This window comes from Rutilus rutilus (genome assembly GCF_951802725.1).
Source record: "Rutilus rutilus genome assembly, chromosome: 10".
Lineage (NCBI taxonomy): Eukaryota > Metazoa > Chordata > Actinopteri > Cypriniformes > Leuciscidae > Rutilus > Rutilus rutilus.
In genome coordinates, this window is record NC_140215.1 from 21,862,993 (window position 1) to 21,884,345 (window position 21,353).

Below are 21,353 nucleotides of genomic sequence, written 5' to 3' on the forward strand. Positions count from 1 at the left end.
ACTGATATTTGACGAATTGCTTTGTTCCTTTTTTGTAAGTTTTGGACAAAAGCGTCTTCTAAATATGTAGCCTAAAATGTAATAATAATAATAATAATAATAAAAATAATAATAATAATTATTATTATTATAGTTTATAACTATAAATGAATTCACGTAAGACAGTAATATGTTTATCATAAAATAATTTATGAATGCTTTATTTTTAAGCAAAAATTATGCAAAAAATGTAGGCCTATTTTATCCAAAACTGTAAAAGGTTAGGTTATGGCCTATAAAAATAAAGCATTGATAAATTATTTTATGACAAACATATTACTGTATTACTAAGTGAACGCAAATAATAATAATAATAATAATAATTATTATTATTATTACATTTTAGTCTACATATTTAGTCTACATATGTAGCCTAAAATGTAATAATAATAATGATAATAATAATAATAATTATTATTATTATTACTACATTTTAGTCTACATATTTAGTCTAAATATGTAGCCTAAAATGTAATAATAATAATAATGATGATAATAATAATAATAATAATAATGATAATAATAATAATAATTATAATAATAATAATTATTATTATTCGAGTTTATATCTATAAATGAGTTCACGTAAGACAGTAATATGTTTATCATAAAATAATTTATGAATGCTTTATTTTTAAGCAAAAATTATGCAAAAAAATCAAATCAATTCGTCAAATATCAGTCATAATACAGGTTAGACAATAATAATAAAGTGCTAAGATTATTACAAATAAACAAAAGATTTTGATGCATGTCATTCATATTAATTTGTATATTCCACCCCATACCCGCTATACAATCACTTTAAGCATGCAGCGGCATTTAAGACAATTTGATTTAAAACAATATACAATAAGATTTGTTAACGTGTTCTTCTAAAATAAGAGCGAGCCACAAATCCGTGAGTACAGTTTACAAACCCGTGGGAACGGATTGCGAAAGCGTGGGAACGGATTGTGAATTTGTGGGTACAGATTGCAAAAACTGAAGGCACGGTTTACAAATCTGAGAGCGCGGATTAGAAACTCGTGGGTACGGTTTATTAATCCGTGGGCACGATTTGTTAAACCGAGGGAACAGTTTGAGAATTCGTGAGTATGGTTTATAAACTGAGCGGACGGATTTCAAAACCGTCGCCACGGATTGTTTTTTTTTTTCTCCCAGGTGACTTCCCGGGCTCCATAGGTTAGTGCTCTTTAAGTTCCCTTTCAGTCAGTGTTGGCGCTGCAGCGGTGGTCGCGACTTCAAAGAGCATTTCCTGCTGTTCTAATACAGCCTAAAAGAGCTTGCGGTTGCACACTGCAGGCTGCAATAGTTCTACCAGTTGTGCCACGGTCATTTCCCCTGTGCGCTTCAGCACTTAAAGGGATGGTTCGGAGTAAAATCAACCTAGGGTGCTTTGCACCATGACCTCGAGCCAAACACCAGCCGATATAAAGTCAGGGTTCTACAGCCCCTATTTCATTGTACCCAAGGGTTACGTGGGTTACGACCAATCTTGGATCTGTGTGTTTTGAATCGGCCACTTCACAAGTGCCTGTACAAAATGCTAACGCAGAAACACATTTTCGAATGCATCCGTCCCCGAGATTGGTTTGCAGCAATCAACCTGAAGTACATGTACTTTCGTGTCTCAATATTTCCTCGACACAGACCGTTCCTATGCTTTGCGTTCCCGGGTCGAGCATATCAGTACCCAACCCTTCAGGCTGTCCCTGTCGCCCCGCATCTTTACGAAGGTCACGGAAGCAGCCCTTGTTCCCATGACAAAACAGGGCGTTAGCATCCTCAACTATCTCGACGACTGCCTCATACTAGCCCACTCGCGAGAGCAGTTGTGCGAACACAGGGACCTTGTGCTCCAGCACCTCTGGGGCTTCGGGTCAAACTCTCCCCCGTGCAGAGGATCTCTTTTCTCAGTATGGAGTTGGACTCGATCAACCTGACAACATGACTCGCGGAGGAACGTGCTCGGTCGGTGCTGAACTGCCTGAACTCGCTCAAGGGCAGGACAGCGGCCCCACTGAAACTTTTTCAGAGGCTCCTGGGGCATATGGCATCTGGAGCCACAGTAACGCCAGCACCCTGCGGCAGCCAGACGTGGAGGAGACGTTTATCGCCATGTCTAACACTCGTAAGTAAGCCAGTGGCTAACCCCTGTGCTAGGCTAGGAACCCATATGTTGTGATCCCTACAGTGATCCCATATGTGTATTCTTCCACGGTACGGCCCCCCTGACGGCGAGCCCGTGTCTTTCCCTAAGCAGACTCCGCTCTGCCTCTCTGCTCGGTATTGACCTTCCATATGTAGCTCTGCCCTAACGGTCAGTCCATGTGTGTAATTTCCACTTGACACCTCCCTACAGGAAGGATGTGGTCCCCGTAGCGTCTCTTTCCGCTTGAAAAAGGCATGCTTTCCCAGTGTTATCCAATAGTCTCTCTGTATGGGTTAGAAGGAACAGAAGTGATTGACCTTCTCTGCGTCAAGCCCCATCCTATCTTCCATCCCCAGAAGGTGCGGGGGATCAGGTTGGTGACACGGAGCACTGGAAGGAGCAGCAATAGTGATGCCCTGAAGGAGGGAACGGAGGCGTTAAGTCCCATTGCCGCAATTGGTGCACCAACACTGAGTGGCAGGGTCACCAGCTCAGATCCTCAGCGCAAACCTGAATGTGTGTTTACACGCGCTTCCTATATATAGCCGCTTCGTGGGGCGGGGTGCATGATACAAATCTTGCACGCCATTGTGCATTGGCACGTTTAGTTTACACTTGAAGGTGTTTGGGCTCTTAGGCAAGATCCCAATTCGTCAGTTCAGTTCTGATGTAACATCTCAATACAATAGTAACCTAGACGTTGTTTATGTTCATAATTATTGTAATGTTATGTGCTTTGAGACATGAGGTAGTTTAATGCTGTCTCCCGTGACGCTTTTGTTTGCTCCTTGCTGTACTCGTTCATGTGTTTTGGAGGAGGTGTAGCTTTGGAGACGCTCTGAAGGGAGGGTGGGATCTTATGCTTTCAAAGCTAGCTCACTATTGCTAGCCTCGCCACAAATTGTCTACCATACCTTTTTAGGCTAAAGTTAAATTCTACATACATTTTTGACATTTCAATGTATATAAATTAACATTAATCTATTATGAACAGACACGAATAACAACAATGAACAATAGTATTTATAAATCAGCACTGACCTAGATTAATAAATAGTGTTTTCAAAAAACAATTTCCAAAAAAGTAAAAAGTTGATTTTTTTTTACTTTATGCCTCCCAAAAATATCTAAATGTATTTTAATTAAAACATTTAAAGCATGATCATCATAGAAGAGTTATTCAAGTCATTGTATGCATGTATTGCTTTTTTAATTGAATAAATTGATTAGACTGTCAATCACTGACAGTAATGAACTGTATTACCAATATTTTTCAAAGTTTTTGCACCCCAGAATTGTTCATAAACCCATAAATCATTCAAGAATTTAAGAAAGAAAACGAGTCACTTTTCTGGTTCATAAGTACAGAGTTTTTTCAAGGTTAAATTTATTGCTTTTATCTTTTACTTTTGTCAAGTTGTGTGCTACTTTCAAAACAGTTTTGCAAGTCTCTATAGTCTGGCTGTAGTATTATTGCCTCATATATTGTGCAACTATTATTAAATAATTATTCCCAGCTACTCCCTCACATACAAGGTGATGTGTCATGAGGGGCTTAAGTGGTCAAAAGCAAACTACTCTGAATGAAAGAAAGTGCTGAGAAAGAGTACAGACCACATTTTTACACTTTGGGGCCTATTTGCCACTTGATGCACACATAATTAAAATAACCACAACAGATGAAAACAATTTATGTTTAAACAAAGTCAGATGCAGAGGAGTGTGTTTGATTAAAATTCTAATGAACTAGGTCTAGAGCCGAACACATCATAATCTAAAAGCCTGCACTGGTTTCAGAGCAATTCAGTACACGAGTGAATCTAAATCTGAGTAAATCTAATATGATTGAACATACTGTTAAAATATCCTACAGGAGCCTTGGAGTTAATCCCACAAAGCACTTTTGTGATGAAGGTGGAAATAGTCAGATATTTACAAGTGGCTTTACTCAAATAGATACATGCTAGAATACAGTATTGAACACCACACCATACTTAAAGGGATAGATTTCACCCAAAATTGAAAATTAGCCCATGATTTACTCAGCCTCAAATCATTCTAGGTGTATATGACATTATTCTTTCAGATGAATACAATTGGAGATATATTAAAAAATGTCATGGCTCTTCCAAGCTTTATAATGGCAGTGAATAGCTGTTTCTGTTTTGAAGTACATAAAAGTGCATCTATCCATCATAAAAGTGGCCCACACGGCTCCGGGGGGCCCTTTTGAAGCGAAGCGATGCGTTTGTGTAAGAAAAATATCCATATTTAAAACTTAACAAACTGTAATGTCTAACTTCCACTAACTGTCGTACGCACATTCACGAGAGACTGGTGTTCCAGCGTATGACTTAGGACGCAGGCAAAAGTAACTGAAGTAACCGTAAGTTCCGGTGTCAAATGCAGAAGTGCAGAGGATAGAGCAAAACAAAACACGGGTTGTGAATTAGAAGTTTAAAACGAACTTGGTTCTCGTGAGAACTAGCATATTCTCACCGGAGCGTCCTATGTTATAAGTCCTTATGAATTCAGCTATTAATGTTCTAATCAGTTTGATACTAAAATCCCCTAAATAATTTACTTGTTCAGCGATATCACTCAAGCAACCGTTGTTCTGAATGTCAACACTAGAAACCAGACCGCAGCTAATGGACCCTTTTCACATTGCTGAGGTTTTCAGAAGCTGAAGTGGTGGTTATCTAAAGTGATAAACAGAAAATACAAGTATATTTTTGAGTTTCCATTTGCTTCAGTTGCAAATTACTTTTCAAAAGAGGGAAACAATATTGAGAGCTTGATTACGATAGTCTGAACAGAGAAATATGTAAAATTTACTGTCACTCCATCAGCTGTTGAACTGTAAATAATGCCAAGGTAATAAAACACAATGAATAGTCCTATAAATGTACATTATTTTTTTATAAATGAACCCCAAGAAGAAGAGACTCAGGAGCAACCACACACAAGCCATTTTATCAGTGGTATTTAAAAAAAAAAAACTCTCACTGTGGCTTTTGCCAGCTGGATGAGAGGTCAATGAGAAGCAACCAGGTAATGTGTAGCTTAAATTACTCACAATGAGTCTGGTTTAAGTTAGCAGAGGTTGAGATCAGCAGCTGGTTGGGACTTTGTCTATATATGGTGGTGAAGCAAACAAATAGAAGTGAAAGTTTAGAAATATATCATGTCATGCAAAAAATTTTAATAGAGAAAAATGCATATGGCTTGTAATGGCATAGATGAAAATGGAAAAAAGGGAAAAGTATATTACAAAGTAACTATTGCACAGATGTTTACTTTAATACTTTTTTCAAATAAATTATTATTCCTGTCAAATGCAAAAACATACTCGGTTACCTAATGTAACCTCGGTTCTCTCTAGAAGAGGGAACGAGTATTGCGTAAGTTGCTTACGCTACGGGAAAGTAATCTTTTCTCGAGATATGAAGCCAGAAAATTATCCTTAATTTTTGTATTTATTGTCAACGCAGTGCAGCAGCTAGCAGACCTAGAGCGGCTGTCTAGCGTGCTCATTGGCTGCCGCGCGGCAACTGCAGCAGTCAACCACTGAGCCCCGCGAGACGTCACGCCCAAATGAGGGCGCGCGCACCCTTACACGTCAGAGCCCGCCAGAATGGGCATGGCTTTAGTGTATATAAGGACGGGCTCGGGTGCTGCTTCCCTGGTTTTCGTTCGACTGAGCGAAATCAGCTCGAGGCACGAGCACGGCAGGTTACGCAATACTCGTTCCCTCTTCTAGAGAGAACCGAGGTTACATTAGGTAACCGAGTACGTTCTCTTACGAGAGGTTCTCTCGTATTGCGTAAGTTGCTTACGCTACGGGAACCCCTTGTCAACGCCGTGCGCGCCGAGCATCCACTATATGAGTCCCAGGGGAGCCAGGGGAACATAAATAGTGGGAATCAGGTGGCCAGCAACGCGGGCCAACACAAGTACATAAGCACACTGTAGGGGAATACAGAGCGGCGCTGCCGGTCTATTATAGAACATCAACCCTAATAGTGCAGCTCAACCAGGAGAGCTAAGTCACGTGAGAGTAGACTGCGCACAGACACTGTGGGCAGAGCATACATCCCGTTAGACTGACAAAACTTTAGCCTGCAAGGCGGGAACTTCCAGGTTATAGAGCCTGACAAATGTAGAGGGGGAGGCCCAGCCTGCTGCCATACAAATGTCATGAATAGAAATCCCGCTGGACCAAGCCCACGACGAGGCCATGCCTCTAGTGGAATGAGCCCTGATGCCCAACGGGCACTGCAGGTGTTTAGACGCGTACGCTGCTGCGATAGCATCCACTATCCATCTGGACAGGCTATGTTTCGAGGCGGCGAGACCCTTGGTGCGCCCACCAAACGAAACAAAGAGCTGCTCCGAGCGCCTGAAGGCGGCGGAGCGCGTAATGTAAACTCTCAGTGCCCTGACAGGGCATAGGAGTTTAACATCGCCCTCGCTACCGGATGCTGGCAGAGCCGATAGGGAGATAACCTGCGCTCTGAAGGGAGTGCCAATCACCTTGGGGACATAGCCATGTCTTGGTCTGAGGATGACTTTAGAGTCATTCGGTCCAAACTCGAGACACGTGGCGCTGACAGACAGCGCGTGTAAATCCCCCACGCGTTTGACTGATGACAGAGCTATCTAATGTCTAATGGTTCAAAGGGATGCGTCTTCAGGGCCTCTAGGACCAAAGAAAGATCCCAAACAGGAACCGAAGGGGGCCGCGGGGATTCATCCTCCTGGCTCCTCTGAGGAAGCGGATGATGAGCTCGTTCCTTCCTATTGACTGGCCGCGCGTTGGCATAGCGAACGCTGCAATAGCCGCCACATACACTTTGAGCGTGGAGGGGGACCTGCCCTTGTCCAACAGCTCCTGAAGGAAGCAGAGCACCCACGAAACCCCACACGTACGTGGGTCTAGATTCTTGTCGGTGCACCATAAGGAGAACACAGACCATTTAGACGCATATAGCCTTCTCGTAGAAGGAGCTCTAGACTGCGTGATCGTGTTCACGACCCCTTCTGGCAAAGCAATGGGTATTCGTTGATTATCCACGCATGCAGAGACCAGCGCTCTGGGTGGGGATGCCAGATTGAGCCGCCGGCCTGAGAGAGCAGATCTCTTCTCGCCGGGATCGGCCATGGGGCTACCTGTGACCGCTTCCCTGATTCTCTTGATTACCTGTGGTAACAGCGAGATCGGAGGGAAAGCATACAGTGGGAGGCTGGGCCAGGTTTGGGCCAGCGCGTCCTCGTTCTTTGAAAAGAACTTTGGGCAGTGAGCGTTGTCTTTTGTCGCGAAAAGGTCGACCTCCGCCCTGCCGAATAGGCGCCATAGTAGCTGGACTGTCTGAGGATGCAGGGACCATTCTCCTGGGGGAATGTTGTCCCTGGACAGTCTGTCTGGGCCATCGTTCAGGTGGCCCGGCACATGCGCGGCTCTCAGGGAACATAGCGAGTGCTGAGCCCACACGAGGAGGCGTTTTGTTAGATTGCAGAGATTCCTGGATCTGACACCGCCCTGGCGGTTCACGTAGGACACCACAGACATGTTGTCCGATCAGACTAGAACGTGGTGGCCCCGTATGTATGGGAGGAAGCGCTTCAGCGCGTTCTCGACCGCTATCATCTCCAGACAGTTTATATGAAGGCGTTTCTCTCGGTCTGACCACAGGCCAAAGACCGGTCTGCCCTCGAAGAGAGCGCCCCAACCTAAGTTGGAGGCGTCCGTCGAGATGACCTTTCGGTACGAGACAGCTCCCATCACCACTCCTCGTTGGTACCAGTCGGCCGCTAACCAGGGCTCTAGTGCTGAAACGCAGCTCTGAGTCACTCTGATTCATCTGCCGCCGGAAGCCCAAGCTCGGTGAGGCACTCGAGCATTCAGCCAGCGTTGCAGCGGGCGCATATGCAATAAGCCCAGCTGAAGCGCTGCTGCCGCTGACGCCATACAGCCCAGCATTCTCTGAAATTTCTTCAGAGGAGCGGTGCTGCCCTTCTGGAAAGACGCGGCCAGGCGTTGAACACGGCGCGCGCGCGCTGTGTTGACAAACGGGCCGTCATTGCCACAGAGTCCAGTTCTATTCCCAGAAAAGAAACTGACTGACTGGGCAGTAATGAGCTCTTGGTCCAGTTGACCGTGAGGCCCAGGCTTTCCAGATGGCTGAGAAGCACTGTCCTGTGAGATATAAGTTCCATCTCTGACTGTGCCAAAATCAGCCAATCGTCCAGATAGTTCAGAATTCGCAAACCCCGATTTCTCAGGGGAGCGAGAGCCGCGTCCATGCTCTTCGTGAATGTACGGGGTGCTAAAGACAGGCCGAACGGAAGGACGGTGTATTGATAACTTTGACCCTCGAAGGCGAATCTCAAGAATGGCCTGTGAAGGGGTGTTATCTGTATCTGAAAGTACGCGTCTTTCAGATCGAGAGAAATAAACCAGTCCCTCGGACGAATTTGCACGAGTATCTGTCTGGTTGTGAGCATTTTGAACGGTCTTCTCATAAGAGCTTTGTTCAAATATCTCAGGTCTAAGATAGGTCTTAGAGCTCCGTCCTTCTTGGGTACAAGGAAGTAACGGCTGTAAAAGCCTGCCTTGCTCAGAGAAGGAGGTACCGGTTCTAGGTACAAACCAAGGAGGTACAAACGTGAGAGTGGAGTCTCGCGGAGAATGGTGCATTCCACGATTTAGAGAGCTACGTGTGGAGCTCCGGCAGGAAGGGTGCAGATCTGGATGCGGGCGCTTGGTGGCGGCGGTGAAGAAAACAGCCGTCGAGTCTGTTAGGCGCGGGCTCCTTAGGCGGTGACCACTCGAGACCGAGCTGTCCCACGGCCTTGGAAAAGAGGCGCATAAGTTCCGCATCCACGCCGGAGTGCGTCCGGCTGGATTCCTGGACCGAAGAGGAGGCAGAATGGTGCAAACCGGACCATTCCTCGCTGTCTGAGGCCAGGATAGAGCAGCTGTCACCGGCAGCATCTCCTTCCGCTTCGTCCCCTGAGGCGGCGGCAGTGAGGGCAGAAGCCGGCAGCTGCGCGTCTGGGAGGAGGGGCGGAGAAGGAGAGAGAGAGGCTCACGGGCAAGGTTCCGGTGAGATCTTGACTGCCGCTACAGACTCCGGTGGTCTCTGGGAGCGCCGTTTCTTCCTGCGCGGTCCAGCAGTGACGGGCGGAGTGACAGCTTCGGCATCAAACATTTCAAGTCGAGCCCGCAGGGTCGACATTGAAAGTTCTTCGCAGTGGACGCAGCCTCCCGAAGAGAGAGCGAGAGCTGTGTGATCTCGACCCAGAAAGAGAGCGCAGATCACATGTGGTCTCCAGCGCTGAGCGGGGCTCGGCACGAGCCACAGGAACTGCGAGGCATTTTTACAAAAAACCTCGCGCTCTTTTAGACAAAGGAGTGTGTGTCGCGGTGGCGAACACACACAGCAGTGAAAAGGATATTGTCGCCGGATAGCGTGGCAGGCACGGATGGCTGAAGGCGGCGAAGACGACCGGCTTCTTCAGACGCTTTCCTCTGCTTGCTACTCGCTTGTTTCCACGGCGGCGGCTTCTTCTCAGGATTCAGGATGCGTAGAGCTTCGCTGAAGAGAATGAAAATCAGGGAAGCAGCACCCGAGCCCGTCCTTATATACACTAAAGCCACGCCCATTCTGGCGGGCTCTGACGTGTAAGGGCGCGCGCGCCCTCAATTGGTCGTGACGTCACGCGGGGCTCAGTGGTTGGCTGCTGTAGTTGCCACGCGGCAGCCAATGAGCACCCTAGACAGCCGCTCTAGGTCTGCTAGCTGCTGCACTGCGTTGACAATAAATACAAAAATTAAGGATAATTTTCTAGCTTCATATCTCGAGAAAAGATGAATTTTTCCGTAGCATAAGCAACTTACGCAATACGAGAGAACCTCTCGTAAGAGAACTAATGGCAAGCATGAAATGTCAGGTCTTGTTATTCAAATATGTTGACTTTTTTTCAGATATGCAAAATACTGGATATGCTTGTAGAGTGTAAAAAATTAGGATGAGGACACATGTTAAATGTATAATTGCATTTTTTACCTCACAAATATAATGGAACAATGTTAAATACTTGTCTATAATCTATATTAAACAAGCACTAAACAAAAACTAAGACACTTTAAAACGCTATATTTTAAACATAGACACTAAAATCACATTCAAAGGCCGATTGGGTCACCGCTGAGCGACAAAAGCTGTCCTAATTCGAAGGCTCCTTCAGATGCATCCTTGTTTGCGATTATATAGTTTATACTCTTTATTATATACAGAAATGGACCATGGTGGAATTTAGACAGTTTGTGAACCCTGTTTTGTTTTCAGGGAGTTCAATTTAACTTTTAAATAAGTCCCGTACAAACGTTACTGTCACTCATCAATGGCAGCTGTCACAGGTAAAAGGCGACAAGAACAATCGTCTGTAGGCTAGACCGTCCCATTTAACAACGCTCGGTCCAACCTTCACTGCTTTCGAAGGATGCAGCCTCTGAAGTCCGAGTCCTTCTAAGGATGCAGCCTCTAAATTGAGACATAGCTATATTGTTTGGTCTGGGTGTGCTACATAGCTTCCTGGTCATGACGTCACCTGCTTATGATGTTCTGTCATGCCATTGGACTGATTTCACATGTGCTTTAAGACGCAATCAAATAGAGGCGTTCCCATAGCGGCGCTACACTGATGTAGTGATGGGAGAAACTAAGCTTTTCAAAGCATTGAATCAATTGAACAAATTACTTTGCAAAATTACTAGAATTTCAATGCATTCGAAACACTACACGCTGGTGATGCCTGCTGGTCGATGCAACAAAGATGAAAGTTCAGGTAAAAAACTTAGACAATTGTTCAACTTTCTCAAAACGGTGAACCATTGAAATTCCGAAACATTTCGAAACAGTTATGACGTAACAAAGCCTTGTTTACTAAAATCACCTGACTTTAGCAGTTTGATACACACTCCGAACCACTGATTCGAAAGTGCCCATCACTACTCTGACGCAGCACAAGTTCCCTTGAAAGGGAACAAACACTTTTATTTTAAAATCTAAAAAAGACATGATGGAACTACCACTGTAACCAGTAAATTGCAGCAAAGGAGCACTCATTGGCTCATTAGTCATTTCCACTCCCTAATATAGCCTATTTTTCTTTTTACGTTTTATTTTTGAATTTATTTTAAGACACCAAATCATAACATTATGATTTTAAAAATCAACTTCACAATGAATCTTTCATTGACATTGTATCTCTGCTTTGTTTGTTATAATGAGAGGATTTGTGCTAGTGTAAAACTCAGTAAATGTTCGCTAAACATTAACTCATTCTGCATTTTCAGAGAAATACTGAGCAGATTCTCAATACCGGTAACTTAAACACCTCTAATTGGTCATTATTTTGGCAGCCACCATAACCAATTAATACTCCAGGCATTAACATTAACCTAGATTAATAATTGCTGTTTGTTTGGGGGGTTAACTGTACAGTCTTGCCAGTAAGTTCCTTTCACTGTTGTAAAAGACATGTGACTCAGTGAAAGCTCTGTATTTTGTGTACAATTAAAACATCTGAGAATGACTATGCTTATTAACATCTTACCTTTGTCAGTGGACCCCTCTTTGCACAGTTGATGCCCCCTATATGGACCATGTTTGGCATTTGAGGTTTGGGGAACTCAAAGGTAAAGTCATACCTTAGAAGCCAAACTGCACCATGTCCTAATAGCTCTTTGTATGTAGTGTCCTTCTGCAGATATCTACTGGCCAGTTCATCAGCGCTGGCAAACAGTTTTCGGCAAAGGAACATTTCAAAAACTGTCATAAGCATATTATTTACTCTCTGAGGGAAAGTCATCTTATCTGAGTAACCGGTAATTAAGCGTGGGACAAAAGATGGAGGCGAGGGACACTGAGCGGCTGACTCATCAAGACGACAGGGAATTCCACGCAAGAAATAAATGGCAGGAAGTGAGAAGGAATCGGCAAGGATAGTGCCACACGGCAGGAAAGGATCGGTGAGCAAAACATCAAATCCCGTCTCTCTTAGACTCTTCATCAGGGGCTCGTCGTACAGCAGCCCTTCACAGCCTTTCACCTGCATATTTGTGAACTCTATCAGGTTCCCCAAATTCTCAAAAATATCAGTTAATTGTGGAGGCTTCTCAAACGCACTCTTCTTTATGTTGTCCAAGTTGGCATTTAGCTCAGCAATAGTGTAGGGCACACGAAAAGACTTAGTGGTGTAATTGGCAGATGCCCTAATCAGAAAACTGGTTTCAGGGACCAGGACCACCATCTCATGACCCCTCCGAGACAACTCTTCCACCAAGATCTTCATGCTCAGCCAGTGGCTACCATCCACTGGTATGACAAGCACCTTTCCAGCCTGCACAGGCTCTGAGGAGAACAAGCTTAGCCAGGCTAATAGACCCAGAGTGAGAAAACTCAGTGCTCTCACCATTCTTCTAATGTTCGTACAGTAGACAGCATACAGAGATACGTTTAAGACGCCTGTGAATGTTTTCAAATAAGGAGGTGTTTCTAAACTAGACAAAAGGAGAGGAGTGTTTATAGGTCTCTGGCTGCATGTGCGTACACGTACAGCACAACTAATAAGCTCAGACTTTTACGCTACGTCACTGCACTGTGGTTTAAAGTCTAACAAGTGGGTTAAATGTAGCTCTGGGTTAATATTTCAAGAATGTGCAAGGATTAAGAACTGTCACAGTTATCTAGAGATAGCTTTGTTCATACAAAGGTAAAGAGGACCAAATGTCTGCAACAGGTTAATATGTTGGTAACACTTTTGTCATATTAACTTAAATTAGTTCAAGCATTATACCATGAACTAATGTATCACAATAAACTTTTACAGAATTTATGAATGATGTTTAGTTAATTTCTACATATTCAGATAGTTTTAACTTTTCAAACTTTGTGGACAAACATTATTATAAACAAACATGAAAAACAAGCATGAATAATAATAATAATAATAATAAAAACCTGATTAAGCCAAACTACTTATATGATTAATTTTTTTCTTCATTATGATATCAGGACAGTTGTATCAACCTCTCAATTCTTTATGCCTAAAAATATCAAAATTAGTTCTAACAAAACAAATTAAAAACATCATAATCATAGAAGAGGTGTAATCAAGTAATTATATTTTGGATTTGAAATTGATCAGACAAAAAATAAACGTGAGGCCACTAATAGTAATATTAACAAACTGAATCAAGCTGCAAGCATAACCAAGTATTTTAACCCTCTCAATTGTTTATAAATTCAGAAATCATTCAAGAATGTAAGGACTGCTTTTATCTTTACCTTTTGACAAAATGTTCAAAACAATTCTGCAAGTCACTATGGTCTGTCAGTAATTTGCCCCACATATCATGCAAGCTCTCTAAACACACAGGAACACAGGGCAGTCACGCAAACACATGAACTCTCACATACAAGGTGCGGTGGCATGAGGGGCTTAAGTGGTCAAAAAGCAAACTCTGAATGAAAGAAAGTGCTGAGAGAAAGATTACAGAGCACATGTTTTTACACACAATGACCTGTTTGCAGCTTAATCTTAAACAAATGAGTGTAAATTCTAATGAATTTATAGAACTGACAAAAGGTCTAAAGATAAACACATCTAAATCTAAAATCCTGCACTGGTTTCAGAGCAATTCAGTACACGAGTAAATCTAACATGATCCAACATACTGTTAAAATATATACAAGAGTCAATCTCACAAAGCACTTTCATAATGCAGGTGGAAAAAGTGGCTTTAGCAGGTCACTTAAAATGTACTTAAATGTACTTTTAAAGGTTGTCATGTATCCCGAAAGAGATACATACAGTATAGATTAGAATGCATCCACACACCCTACTTACATCAAATCTAATGTCTCTCTTTCTCTCTGGTTATTCTGTCACACAAATCGTATTATAGGCTACACTGAATTCAAATCTAATTCCTAAATGCCATAAATATTAAATGCTTATGAATACTGTAAGCCCTTATGAATTCAGCATTAATTATCTAATCAGTTTGATACTAAAATCAATGTTGTTAACCCTGGAGTGCAGGTGGGCCCAGATACTGCATAGGGAACAATTTACTCACACTTCCTTTGGCTTAGAGCTGCCAAATGATTCCATACAGCCAAAATAAAGATTTCATTGTCTGGGGTCTCAGAATCCTCATCACTGGTTCTCACCATTTTCTTTGCAACTGATCTGACTGACTTCTTGTTCTTTGAAAGCTCACCAGTTCCTTAAAAAAAAACAAAAAAACACTGGCAGCCACACATCTATCTGTCTTTCTTTTCCACTGTCTACGCATTATGTGGGATTATAACAAATAAACTGTGCTTAGTTTTATGTAAGGGGATGAAGTGGGTAAATAATGACTCCTAGCTTATCCCTGATTGGTGGAATTGGTGGTGTTACAGCTACACAGTTACTCCCCATGTTACAACCATACCCGGTCCCCCTCTATGTCTGGTTTCATTTTAAAACTTGGTTTAACTATAGCTGTTTTAAAGAGAGAACAAATTAATTTAAATGTCTAAATATGAAACAGAACCAGTTTAAGTTTTATCTGTAAATAAAAAAAAAAATAAATAAAAAAAACCTAGAACAAATATCTGTGATTATATCTCACAAAAATATCTAACACAACACTGGGCTGTAACAAAAACTATGGGCTATCGGCTATAAAAAACAAACAAACATTGTGCCCTTTAAAATGTCCCACTCGAGCTAGCCCATCTAAAAGAATATATCAGCCATCATGATAATGTGCGATCAGGGTAGAAAATAGTTAAATCTCCGGGTATTTCAGTGTGGAAGGAGGATGTCAAGCTTCAACTAAAGTACTTTGCCTCAGTGACAAGAGATAGATAAAATTGTTCATGTTGTTAAAGCAAAGATCTTTAAAGAGAAGCATATTTCTGGAATCATTCTGTCCTAATGCTCTGGAAAATAGAGACCCAAACAGTTTCTTGCTCTTTCTCAGCCCATTAGACACCATTAATTTAGACAAAACACTCTCTATATATAGTATAGATAATGCTGTGAGGTTTGCTTGTGCATTTGCTGGCTATTTTCACAGTCCATGATGATGAGTTGATGACAGACATGGATAGAGAAAAGTGAGCAATGTGATAGAGGGACAGAGAGCAACGACACTGATACTGTTAGTGCAAATGTGCATGCAATTATATTCAAATGTAATTATGGGAGCTTACTTGTGACAATGGTTTTGGCTTCTTAGTTGCCATTCCTCCGATCATGACCATGTTAGGCATCAACGGTCGTGGAAATTCAAAGGCAAAATCAAAGCGCATAAACCAGAGAGCTGCACGGCTCATGATTTCCATCATAGATGCTTTTCTCTGCAGTACACGTGAGGCGATCTCATCTGCGCAAGTATGCATGTATCTACAAGCCATGGACTGCAGCAGAGTCCTTACCAAGTTGACACACCTTTGCCACAAATTCATCTGGTCTGTAAAGTGGGTATTACGTTGTGGAACATAAGAAGGAGGACTTGGGCATTGGCTGGCAAGAGTGTCGACACCACAAGGAAGGTTTATTTGCATATAAATAGCTGGAATGGAGAGATATTCACTAACAATGACCCCAACAGGCTCAAACGGGTCAGTGAGAATAGCATCAAATCTGTAGTCTTGAAGCTTCTTCATCAAGTCCTCATTGAAGAGCAGACCCTCTGCATTCCTCACTATAAACGTTTGAAGAAGGTTCATTTGGTAGAAGAAAAGCAGAAACTTGGACAGGTCAGAAGAAAGGTCTTTACTCAGAATTGCAGTTAAACTGCCTTCTAATGTTGCATGTAGTTCATCCTTAGTGTAGTTCACTGGAAATGTCAGCGTGGTGGTATTCTGTGAAGGACCCATACTCAGACTCGCCTCTGGAATGACGACCACCACCTGGTTTCCTCTCCTCCCCAGCTCCTCCACAACAGGCTTCATCCCTAACCAGTGACTGCCATCTGATGGAATAACCAACAGTTTCCCAGCTTCAGCTGAACCCAAGAGGAACAGAACCAGGAGCAACCACACGCCCGCCATTTTATCAATGGTATAATAAAATCTCTCACTGTGGCTTTTGGCAGCTGTAGGTGAGGTCGACGAGAAACAACCAGGAAATGTGTAGCTTAAACTACTCCACTATCTCACAATGAGTCTGGTTTATGCAAGCAGAGGTGGAGATCAGCAGCTGGGTGGGACTTTATCTATATAAGGTGGTGAAGCAACCATATAGAGGTGAAAGTTTAGAAATATGTCATGTCATGCAAAAAATTTAATGAAGTTTTATGTAACAAAGTTCGGGAGGAGCATGTTCAGGTAATCATCCAATCAGCACAAGAAGAAGCCAGTATAAATAAAGCCTTCCCTTACCTCCTGTCTCATGACAAATTTCTCAGCATCCCGCCACCACCCCATCACCTCACATTCAGATGGGTCTGCTCATAGATACCTATGATCTATACATTCATAGGGGGGAGTACTCTGGGGTCGGGCCGAATTCCGAGCTCGGAGCCCTCCCCCCGGACAGCAAGCCAAATACGCATTATATTATTACATCAGATTTCATTAACATGTGAACTCGTGAAACAGAGAAAAATGCACATGGCTTGTAATTTCATATATGAAAATGGAATTTTACCAAAAATTCAAAATACAACGCAATACTTATCTATAATTTATAACCTATTAAAAAGTACTAACAAAAAAAAAACCAACACACTTTAAAATGCTATAACATAGACACTAAAATAATGTGTAATTAAAGGTCATTAATACAAGTTGTGCTCTTAAAAAAAAAAAATAATAATTCACGAGTGAGGTACTATATGAGCTTAAAGATAACAATTAAACACAGCTTGTCTTCAAATACTGGCCTTTTGGTCTGCAAGCACCGCGGCACACACTTTTATCCTGAAAGAGGTGTTTCAACAACCAACAGTAGGCTGGGCCTGAAAAGTTGACAATCTCGTATTGATTCTTGAGAGGCAAAGCATGCCCTTAGTAGCAGAGTGAGAAAAGTATCCAGATCTCATAAATGAATAAAGCTGAGTGATATTTTTATTAAGTGTTATTACAATTTGACTAAATATTATTAAGGCAAACCTTTTTTTCTTTCGTTGAGACAACATGCACTAGTGAATCAATACACAACAAGACCAGGAACATTCTGGTTCTCTATTAAACATGTGATGAAAGCATCTACAAAATGAAGAAATGTAAAAGAAATGTTTTAGAAACATAAAAATTTAGATGGGAAAATGTCCACTTTGCCAATTTCAAAAGCAATTCAGTTTAGAAACATTTCACATTTTCACTTAAGTTAATAACTGGCTATATCGTTCTAAATTTACAGGCTATGAAATTATAGCACTCTAAATAGTTTCTATTTTTAGACACGCAGTGGCGCTATTGACACATTCATCCATATGAACTGTACAACTGCATTCACTGTTGGTGTGCAGGATTTTGTAGTGTGGATCAGATGAGGGTGATTGCTGGCAGGTGTGGGGGATTATGGAGTGAGAGCAGGTGGGAGCAAGGGAGGATGATGGGAAGTGTAGTGCAGAGGTGACAGGTATATCGGGACAGTTGTTTAATAAAACAATTTTAAAATAATGATGCGTTCTCTCTATGGGTACCACATTTCAACAAATGAATTAGACTTGAATTGTAATGAATTATGACTACTATGTATGCCTAATAAAGATAACGCTTTTTAATGAATAAAGGTAAACAAAATATAAAGATTTTAATAAATAAAATAAATAAATGTATATATAGTAAAAAACGTTGGGTTATTTGTGTAACCCAACCGTTGGGTTAAATTTTGTCAAATTTTGTAATTATATCCTGGCCATGGATGTCACTCTTGCCTGTCTTCAAAACTTGGGAGCCCTGCATCATTATGGAGTAGCACAAATTACACAAAAATTTAAATATGCTTTGAGGTTCCTAGAACAATTAACATGCAACATGCCAATAGTCAAAGATTAATGGTATAGGCTAATATAGTCATTATAATACAATATAATGCAGGATGTGCTCTCTCGGTTGAGAGAAGATCAAAACTCTAATAATAAAGCCAAGAGAAAACAGTATTTTTAAATTCATTGTCATAGCTATCTGTCCTCTTATGTCAGATTCTTAAATTTAGTCAACAAATTCAATCAGAATGCAGAGACTAGTAGTAATACAGACAGAATAGTATGGCTATTATGACCAAATAAAAGGAAGTCGGTATCATTAAAATCCATTTTTGGATTGACACAGGCTGTTTAGACATGGCATGAATGGATTTACACAACAAATTATAATTGCATAAAATATGTTAAGAGATTAATGAGACGTGAACATATGAGAATTTATCAAGATGTTTCTTTTATATCTGTTTAAAGTAGCCAATCGCAATGGAGCAGATGCGGAGAAACATACGTGCTATTCTTTGTGAAATAAAGATAAATATCAGGTTGCGCCATTTGATTATGGCCTTGAAGCTCTCAGTCGGAGGATATTAAGGCCCGGGTATTTTATTACGTGCTCCCCCCGCCTTTCAAACTATAGCCTTTCAAACTACTCTAGAAGATGCGTTTTCAAGCGCTCAAGTCACTACTTTGGGCTGATTATAGCCCTTGCTCGCACATGGCCAGAGAGTGGAAATACGGTTAATAATTTCTGGATATCTGGCATACAAGTTAACCGGACAAAACAAACAAACGAAAATGGGTAAGGGAGGGGGCCCCCTACTGGGCGCGGCCCATGGGCTGCAGCCCAGTCAAACCAATGGTAAGTCCGGCCATGCTCATGTGATCCTAGCCTTTACACTTTTTCCAATGGTAAGAGCCACAGTCTCTCTCATCTCCGTATAATAAGATAATTGTTTGACTTCATGCAGCGGTGCGCAGACCGATCGGCGGCTGACTTGAAGCAGTGTATGCTGGTTCGAAATTTTGTACGACTTGAGACAGTGCCAATGACACATGACTGTGAGGTATGCCATCAAAGTAACGCGAGAGCAGCCGGCTGATTCATTCTGCGCAGCTTCTCCAGAGCTGCTGCACGAGCTCTGGGGCACATTCAAGTATAAAACGGTGCGCAACGTTTTGCTACGGTTTCCGGGTTGAACGTCATGTTTCCTGGAAACGGCGTGCACCGGTGTGCAACGGGGTTTGAGATACGTTTTCTCTTGTTTGGTGGGTGCGTCAGAACTGCAGTCCAATCAGCAGCAACATGTATATAAAGCACGCCGTTTAAAGTGAACTCGCACAATGGGTTCAAGGAAAGTAATTTGCAAATGTGTTCGATGCAGCTCGGTATACGCAACAACTGAGGATATTAGAAGACATGTTTGTCGTTTTATTGTAAAAATATAGGATATCAACATAATGATGTAGTTGTTTATATTTTTAGCTTCATTGCAAGTGTATGACATTTGGTATAGAAATAAACAATGGTAATTAAGTGCTTTTCCTAAAAATGAGAAAGAAAATACAGGGTGTATTAAAACAGTATGAACTTCAAATAAAGTCAGTATGTGAGGCTAAATAGATGTGTTTTAGTCTGAATTAGGTAAGATGTGTGCTTCCATTTCAGTTTCAGCAATCCCTTCACTCCATTGGGATGTTCTCTTTTGTTCTGGGCGGCAAGTGCAGTAACTGTAACATCGGGCATATTTTGTAGCCTAGTATTAAACACATATTTATACCGACTTCATCAGGCTCCGAAAATTCTTCACAAATAACACAAAGAATGGCCTTCTCAGCTGCCATAGTTGCAACTCTTGCGTCATCAGAACAGTGTGTTCAACGCATCACCGTTTCTGTTTAAAAAACGTTGTGCAACGTTTTGTCGGGGCTGAACGCAACCCTGATGACAACACAGCTGTTTCACGATTGGCCGGATTCTTCGCATGACAACGAATCACGTGTGTTTCGTGTTTATTCGAACACCTTTAGTTCCACTAATGTTCACATATCAAAAAAAAAAAAAAAAAAAAAACCTTAGAACAGTCAAATCTCTTTTCATGTAGTCGCGATGTTATATTGTGTCATGTTTATCAAAATAAAACTGATAAAAAAACGTAGACCCCACTACATTGGTATTTAAAATGTATAGGCTTTTGTTGAACTTTATTATTGTACAAACAGACACTAAGTATTAAAAAGAAAAGTATCTGAAACGTAGATCAAACGTATTTGATAAATATTCCATTTATTTCACTTAAGCTGTAATAAAATATATGCAAACACCACGAGCTTCACTATGGGAATCAGCCATTGTTCTACTTCACGTCTCCGTTTTCAGCTTGACTGCACGCGGCAACTCTCGCCGATCGGTTCCATCCAGCTGCAGCCGATGTCGAACACATGTGTAGGTTCCCATTTGGTTCTGACGCAGATGTGTGTTCTAACAGATGTGTTCAGTACGGGTCCCCGCATACTCCGAGAGACACAGCACGAGTTCCCTCAAAGGGGAACAAAGATCCTTCAAAGATTGTCCCCATTTGTAAACTAAAAGTTTCACGATGTAGGAAAACTAACTTGGTAAAAAAAGACAAAAAAAAAAAAAAAAGACATGAAACTACCATTATAACCAATAGATGAGATACCATTATAACCAGAGGAGCACTTATTGTCTCATTAGCCATTTCCCTAATATAGCCCCACTTTTTTTCCACACGTTTTGCTTTTGAATGTATTTTTAGACATCAAATCACAGTATAACATTTTAAAAAAAATCTATTTTTGTATATTTTGTAACTTGTACTGAAGTGTGAAGTTTATAATTGTAGGAATCAACTTCACAATTAATCTTTTATTTACATCATGTCTCAGCTTTGTTTGTTATAATGAGGTCATTATGGTCATTATATTCAACACATAGTAATACAACTCAGCTAATCCTGCAATAAAAATATTTTTCTTTGCATTGACCTGACCAGGCAGCCAAGGTATACCCAATTAATGCCCCTGGTAGGCATTACTATTAACATAGATTAATAATTGCTGTGTTTTTGTTGTTGTTTGTTTGTTTTGTTTTGTTTTGTTTTTGCTTTGTTTTTTGTTGCATTTTTAGTTGCCCTA

General features: G+C 41.6%; 1 protein-coding gene across 5 annotated transcripts in view; it reads right to left on the reverse strand.

The window, feature by feature from the left end:
- LOC311297824 (UDP-glucuronosyltransferase-like) overlaps nt 1-21,353 on the reverse strand; it is a 61,902-nt gene that overhangs the window by 12,557 nt on the left and 27,992 nt on the right. Inside the window, exon 1 of one of the 5 annotated variants that reach the window (XM_084420284.1) lies at nt 15,472-16,417. The exons of 3 other annotated variants lie outside the window; for them this stretch is intronic. In XM_084420284.1, coding sequence (XP_084276410.1) covers nt 15,472-16,314 — 843 coding nt within the window. In that variant the 5' untranslated portion in view covers nt 16,315-16,417. Of the gene's footprint in view, nt 1-11,818; nt 12,803-15,471; nt 16,418-21,353 lie in introns of those variants that run through there. One more of the 5 variants, XM_084420281.1, reaches the window with a different exon arrangement.